Source organism: Nansenia antarctica (genome assembly GCF_963989245.1).
Source record: "Nansenia antarctica genome assembly, chromosome: 9".
Taxonomy (NCBI): domain Eukaryota; kingdom Metazoa; phylum Chordata; class Actinopteri; order Argentiniformes; family Microstomatidae; genus Nansenia; species Nansenia antarctica.
Genome location: NC_137679.1, coordinates 16,349,521 through 16,357,020, shown reverse-complemented (window position 1 = coordinate 16,357,020; position 7,500 = coordinate 16,349,521). Strand labels below are relative to the sequence as shown.

General features: G+C 46.3%; 1 protein-coding gene across 1 annotated transcript in view; it reads left to right on the top strand.

The window, feature by feature from the left end:
* pclob (piccolo presynaptic cytomatrix protein b) overlaps window positions 1-7,500 on the top strand; it is a gene marked incomplete at both ends in the record, with an annotated part of 82,702 nt that overhangs the window by 71,702 nt on the left and 3,500 nt on the right. The window contains 5 exons of the mRNA XM_080539556.1: window positions 1,203-1,229; window positions 1,847-1,940; window positions 2,878-2,949; window positions 3,763-4,120; window positions 4,488-4,682. Coding sequence (XP_080395682.1) covers window positions 1,203-1,229; window positions 1,847-1,940; window positions 2,878-2,949; window positions 3,763-4,120; window positions 4,488-4,682 — 746 coding nt within the window. The remainder of the gene's footprint in view (window positions 1-1,202; window positions 1,230-1,846; window positions 1,941-2,877; window positions 2,950-3,762; window positions 4,121-4,487; window positions 4,683-7,500) is intronic.

The following is a 7,500-nucleotide window of genomic DNA, read 5'->3' as shown; positions in this document are numbered from 1 at the left end:
ACTGACTATCCACTGCAGTGGTTGGTTCATGAGTGTTTTTATATGTCATTCTAAGTCTAAGTTAAGTCTCAGAACACTGAAACAAAATATCAGTTCCAGTGTGTGCCACGGCTTACTAGCGGCCAGCTTGCGCTCAAATCCTGTTTGAATTTCCACAGTTGGGCTTTCTAGTCTCACCCCAATCTAGTCAAACCCAACAATTCTGTGGTTTGTAGGGTAGCAGACTATGGAGACCCTAGCACCACATCAAATTCTCTGGTTTCCCAACAGGTCCTGGTAACTTAAGCACATTATGACAATTGTGCTTTTGTTGCCGTTCAAATCCATTCAATGGTGTAGTGATAAACTAACTAAAGCACTTTGCTGACTAGAATATTCCGCTATCGCTTGAAATTGCACCCCTATCCCTGTTTGACCAGAGGGGGGTCGAGGAGGCTAAAAGCCAGATTTGTAAGCACTGAATACGCCTGGACGAAGCCCTGTTGAAGCCTGTGAGTTACTGTGGAAAGGCAATTGGCCGTGGCACGCACTGGCACGCACAGCATGAGCCCTGCTCTGGAAAGACAGCTAATGATAATCTATTTTAGCATCGCACTCGTTTCTGCCCCCAGTGTCCCTCTCTCCTCCACCCCTTCTCTCCATCCCCCTCTTCCTGCAAGTGGGTTGTGAACAGGCGGCAAGGATCGATACAGCCTTTATCTGGCCTGTAACAGTATCTGTTCCCTCCTAATGGCCTTGTCAGACTTGTTTATGAGATTATAGTACTCCTCCTGTTCCTCCACCCCTAGGCTCACTACATAGGCTGGAAGGACCTTCTGTGATCACTGTAGGTCTGTCACCGTAGGGTCCTTATTGTAGGTCCATCACTGTAGGCCTAGATTGAGCTTTTTGTGTTTTTAACCGTTATTTAAACCACAGAGGTCTCTTGCAGTGTGATAACCGCTTTCACTAGACAGACCTCAATGAGGTGTTAGTATACATACAGTAGTTTGTAGTTTGTAGTTTTTTTTATCAAATAAAATTCCCTGATCAATCGTCAAAACGGTCCCAAAAAAAACTATGTGTAGCTTTCTGTCCTTTACTTGTCTTTCTGTCGTGTCTTTCCCTCCTCTGTCTCTGTTTCTCTGACGGTTGCTTTGTTTTGCTTTCCTTGTTGTTTGTGAAATCTGCCCTCCTCTCATTCCTCCTCTGGACTGGCACAGCCAAGTCATGGTAGTCCAGAATGCAAGGTAGTGTGGCGCTTCTCAGCTTTTAGTTGGTGTTGTTCTGTTCTGTTTCTCCTCGACATCCATTTTACGTCTCCAAAGTCCTTTTTTCATTTTCTCTCTTTCTCCCTCTGTCATTGTTTACTCCATTTTGTATTGATGAAAGCACTCTCTCTTTCCATCGCCTCGCTTGCCATTTCATTCTCTCTCTCTCTCTCTCTCTCTCTCTCTCTCTGCTTCTCTCTCTCTCTCTCTCTCTCTCTGCTTCTCTCTCTCTCTCTCTCTCTGTCCTGTCTGTCTTCTTTGTTAGCCTCTATGTCAATCATCGCAAAAACAACTCATGTTCGTGCAAATTCACTCAAGAACAGCAAATGAGATCAGAAGTGTCGTTTGAAGTGAAAATAGAATATGTCATTTTATGACAGTAAAATTACACCCTCTCCTGCCCCCTCCCGCTCCTTCCCCCTCTGTCCTTCCCCCCCTCTCCACAACTAAAGCTACTATCAGTCATGTTTTGATTCATCACTTTTTTTGTTTCACCCTGTGTGCTGTGGACATTGATGTTGTGTGATGGTGTTGTGGTGCGTAGGAGTAAATAACATGCTTTGGCCACTAAAGTCGATTTGTTATGACGCCGGCAGTGCTGAAAATAAGAGGAGGACCAAATACGTCCAGAGGAGCTTGAACCCAGAATGGAACCAGACCGTCATCTACAAAAACATCCACCTGGAGCAGGTAGAGAACCTGACAATGCACACACACACACACACACAGACAGACAGACAGACAGACAGACAGACAGACAGACACGCACACACACACACGCACATGCACGCACATACACATGCACATGCACACATGCACACACACACACACACACGCGCACGCACACCGCACTCTGTCTGGATGTGCTTGGCGTACTGAAACTGATTTTTAATTGGATGTCTTATTTCCTGTGTCTGAGTCCTCTGGGATGTTGGAACACTCCCTCTTCAGCCTTACTTGTGATCTCTCCCATGACTCTATTAAACATCCTGCTCCACCCCTCAGAGAGAGAGATATGGAGAGGGAGAGAGAGAGAAACAGAGAAATAGAGAGATGGAGAGACGGAGAGAGCGATGGTGGGAGAGATGGAGGGAGGGAGAGAAAGACGAAGAAAGAGACGGAGAGAGAGAGAAAGATAGAGACAGAGAGTGCCTGTGTATGTGACAGTAGCACAAAGTGTGTAATTCAGACATTGAAAGAGATGTGTGTAGACGTGCTGTACATCGTGAGCTCTCAGAAGAGACAGTTTCATCAGCTCCTTTAAACCTCCATTCAAGCTTTAATCATGTCTCTCTGTTTGCCTGGTAAGGCTTTAAATGCCGCAGGGTCACTCCATCCTTCCACTCCCAGAGATGCGCACACACACACACACACACACACACAAACACACACACACACACACACACACACACACACACACACACACACACACAGCAAATTCCCACACACACCCACGCCATCAATCACCAACCCCCCTGCTGGCAAAATCACTACTCACACACACACACCAGAATTGAGCAGTATTATGTAAGGCGCACACCCATGCACGCATGCACACACACACACACACACACACACACACACACACACACACTGTAGTCACTGTACGGCCCTGTCTCTCTCCCAGCTGAAGAAGAAGACTCTGGAGGTGACAGTGTGGGATTATGACAGATCCTCCTCTAACGATTTCCTGGGAGAGGTGAGTGGTGCCTCGCCTCTGGAACCAGCACAAACAAACACTCTGCGGCTTCGACGTCACACACATTTAGTAGTCACCTCGCTCTGATCCCGTTGTTTTTAACACTAGACCAGCCGTGCCTTTTTTACCTACTATAAGAGCTCTTTACAATGCTACGCTTTTATTTACACACAACAACCACTAGTTGGCCGCTTGTAAATTGGCCTGCTTCCTACACAGAAAAACGGCAAACTAGATCTCTACTATCTTATCCTGATGTGATTTTGAAAATGGAAGGATACTGGGTGGTAGAACGCACATATCTAGGAAAAGTCATGAAAGGAAACTTGATCAAGTGCAAAGATATAAAACATTTCTTTACTCACAGGTCTCATGTACGCTTTTAGAATGAAATAAGAGCCTGAATGTTGACCGCGGTAAAGCACGTTTGGAAGCATGTTTGTTTTCACACCAGGGTACCCTAATCTGAATCGAATTGTATCTCCCTGTATTTACTTACACTTTAATCTTTGCCCTACTGATTTTCTTCTCAGTATTTACTTGTATTTACCTGTATTGATCTGGGACTACTCTACTTGCCTTGTTTGTGTCTAATTAACCTTGGCTCCCAGCAGTGATTCCCTCTGTTTATCATTGCTTGATCGTAATTCCTCTGTATTACTGCATCTAAAATACCTCCATCTACCTCGGTCAACCTTTCTTTTTTTTTACCTGTCTCTACTCCTGCTGACCTCTGAATCCCCCCCCGCCCCCCATCCCTGTCCCCGTCCCCCCTATCTCTTTTCCTCTCCTTCTCTCTCTCTTTGTAACCAGGTGTTGATAGACCTGTCCAACACATCTCAGCTGGACAACACTCCTCGCTGGCTGCCCCTGATGGAGCAGAGTGACAACATCGACCACAGCAGAGCCCACCACACCAGCCAGGGGCCCCCAGGGTCCGGAGGAGCAGCGGCCGGCCAGGGACAGGGGCCCGCCTGCGCAGGACAGGGCACCACAGGCCAGGGGATGGGGATGGGACAGGGACACGGGATGGGACCAGGGCAGGGGATGGGGCCAGGGCAGGGGATGGGGATGGGTCCAGGACAGGGACAAGCACCAGGGGACCACGAATCTCCCAAGAACTCTGTCATCAAGAGCAGAAGCCACGGGATTTTCCCCGACCCCGCCAAAGGTAGGAGCGACCTTTCTGTGGTATTTGCTTCTTCTTTTTTCAGGATCTCAGCCGTCATTTGAGGTCATTTTTTAAAATATTGTATTCCAGTACTAGGAACCAGGCAAGGACATTTTAGTCTAGCGACAATACTAAAGTGACTTTTATTTATTTTTTTACCTACTGACTTTTTTTTTTATCATAGCCATTTTATAGTCATTAGTGATTGTGCCTGTTGTCATGGTGACAGTGCTACTGCGGGGCAACCTGCTGACATAATGATATTGTTTGTGACTGCCACTCATTCGCTTCGGCAGTTTCCATTTGTAAGTGCCTTCCGAAATAATTTGAATGCTCTCTTTCTCCACTGCTACCTTCTCCCCCTCAGACATGCAGTTGACCCCTCTAGAGAAGTCCCACAGTAGTCCTGGTAGTTCTAAGTCTTCGTCAGACGGCCAGCTGCGTTCCCACGGCCCGTCACGCAGTCAAAGCAAGAGCAGCGTCACCCAGGCCCACCTAGAGGACGCTGGGATAGCCATAGCTGCCGCTGAGGCTGCAGTGCACCAAGCCCGCCTCCAACCAAGTAATCCCCGCCCCTTCCTGCCGTGAAAACAACACTTCCTCTCTTCCACGCATGCCAGCCAGCTCATATATCTCTCTGTCTTATCTCTCCTCTCGTTCTATCACTTCTTCTTTATTGTTTTGGTTTGTTCCCCCCCCTTTTCCCCCTCTGTTCTCACTGTCCGATTGCTGTCCTTGGAGCACAATCTGATTGTGGTTATTTATTATTTTGTAGTTTTATTTTGTAGTTTTGTATTTTGTAGTGTAGTTCTTTTTGCACCTGTGGTTTACAACCCCACTGATCTAGATATAGTCGATCACCAAGACAACACATGACAGCTCCGGTCCTGAAGTAAACCGTTCAAGCAACTCTCTAATCTCAACTCCACCGTAAAACTGATCTCTTCGACATGTAGGAATAAATATCTAAACCACAGTTCAGACACTAAACGGAAGAACTCAAGATGCTCAGAGTAAAACCGTTCTATCCTCCAAAAACAGTTACAAATTCATGAGCTTGTCTTGAAAGCAGACAAAAATAGAGCACACAGGAGCTGAGTCATGACATGGTGCTCCGGCGTTCTTCACCGAGATGAATGACCGGAGGTGGTTGACATTTTGACGTAGTCTCTGACGTAGTCTTACATCGGACTTCAGTTGCTCCTTTTCTGGAAGGTCCTTGAACGTGCTCCGAATAAAAATATGGCCGTCCGGGCTCTCTTTGACGTCACGGTACTGCCTGCAGCACTGTTTAAACTAGGCCACTGTGAGTCTGAGCTCTGAGCTGAACACATCTACATCAGAAACACAAACACACACACACACACACATACACACACACAAAGCAGCACAGAATATCTAGGCAGTCAGAATAGAGTATTATAGAACACCAGGTAGAAATCCTAAAACCCCTTGTCTCGAAGTGGATGTCTATCTCTAGCCTCTGGTTTCTAATGATCCCCAGTGGGACCCTTAACCTTTAATGCTAAGGTTTAGAAACCACTGTATGTGGAAAGCACTCATTGAAATGACTCTGTTGCCCTAGGATTCAATTCAAAATGTTGATCCGACGATATATTGTCAAAAAAGGTGTTGATAAGTATGTAGTGTGTACGTGTGTAGGGGGCACTGTGCCCCATAGGGACCCCCTGAGCCTGAGTTTGACGCCCATGTTGTGCTTTACCCAGCATGCAGTCCTCCCCAACCACTGAACTGTGCAGATTAGAAAAGGTTGTCATTCTGCTGTGTGTGTGTGTGTTTGCATGTTTGTGTGGTGTGTGTGTGTGTGTGTGTGTGTGTGTGTGTGTGTGTATGAGTGTGAGTGTGTGAGTGTGAGTGTGAGTGAGTGAGTGAGTGTGTGTGTGTGTGTGTGTGTGTGTGTGAGTGTGTGTGAGTGAGTGTGAGTGTGCGTGTGCGTGTGCGTGTGAGTGTGTGAGTGTGTGAGTGTGAGTGTGAGTGTGAGTGTGAGTGTGAGTGTGAGTGTGAGTGTGAGTGTGAGTGTGAGTGTGAGTGTGAGTGTGAGTGTGAGTGTGAGTGTGTGTGTGAGTGTGTGTGACCACTCATACATACAAAGATACATTAGGATACATACCATCCTATGTAGTCAGCCCTTTCCCCATCCTAACCCACCCCCTCCCCCTTTAAACCCTAAGCAATGGGGTCATAAATTCAATCTGAGACTAACCAGTCAAACCAGGAAATGCAGACAAAACACCATGGTTCAAAAGGCAACAGGAAACTGACTCTGACTCAGCACTCATCGGCCAATGAGAGTAAACACAGGAGTCAGCTGACCATCAGGGGAACAGCAGTGTCAAGGGAAGGTGAGACCACAGGGGAGGAGTCTACACATACTAACTCTAATATGACTAAACGCACATGCTCTCAATACAGACCATCATGATAACATTCACGAGCTATTTCAATCAGATGCCATTAAATATGTGTAAACTATCATTAAAAAAGTTGTCAAAGTAGTTGGTATCTCATCACTTTTTGGGGGGTTATCCATGTGCCTTGGTGTTACATGAAGGTTCATGTCCTACTCTTCACGTTGCTTTGCAAATCTGTGTAGATCAGTTGATGCACAACACAGGCCTGATGTATATCTGGGTCTTACTTTGACTGATGGTGACACCACCCACTAAGAAGGTCGTAACCCTATCTGGTCATAGGGAGGCCAAAAACCAGCTGCCACTGCAGCAACCAAGGACACGAGTTGTTCACCCCTAGACTAGAGGGCAGCACCTCACACATGTACCCATTAACACTAGAACAGCCGTGCCTTTTTTACCTACTAAAAGATCCTTTTTTACCTACTAAAAGATCAGCCCCTCTTTAGAATCTGAGGGAATCTGAATTTGGGAATCTGCTATTTACACACAACGACCACTAGTTGGCCGCTTGTAAATTAGCCTGCTTCCTACACAGAAAAACTGCAAAATAGCTTTATGTTAGCTTATCCTGATGTGATTTAGAAAATGTAAGGATACTGGGTGGTAGAACGCACATATCTAGGAAAAGTCATGAAAGGAGGGTCCTGAAATTTGATCGAATGCAAAGATATACAGCGTTTTTTTACTCACACCCTCATGGCTGTTGTAGTGTTAAGCTGTTCTACCTGTCAGCTCCATCCTTCATTTGTGACGGCAGCTGGTTGAAAGGGGGAACAAGTCGGCATCCGATCCAAATGTTTGCGTTGCATTGCAATGTTTTGGCTCAACTAGCAAGTGTGTCATTGATTTTCAACAACGCTAATATTGACATTTTTCGGAATAAAAGTCTGAACGGTCTGTCGATTGGTCGACTTGTTCCCGGTTTCACCAGCTGCTGTCCCATTT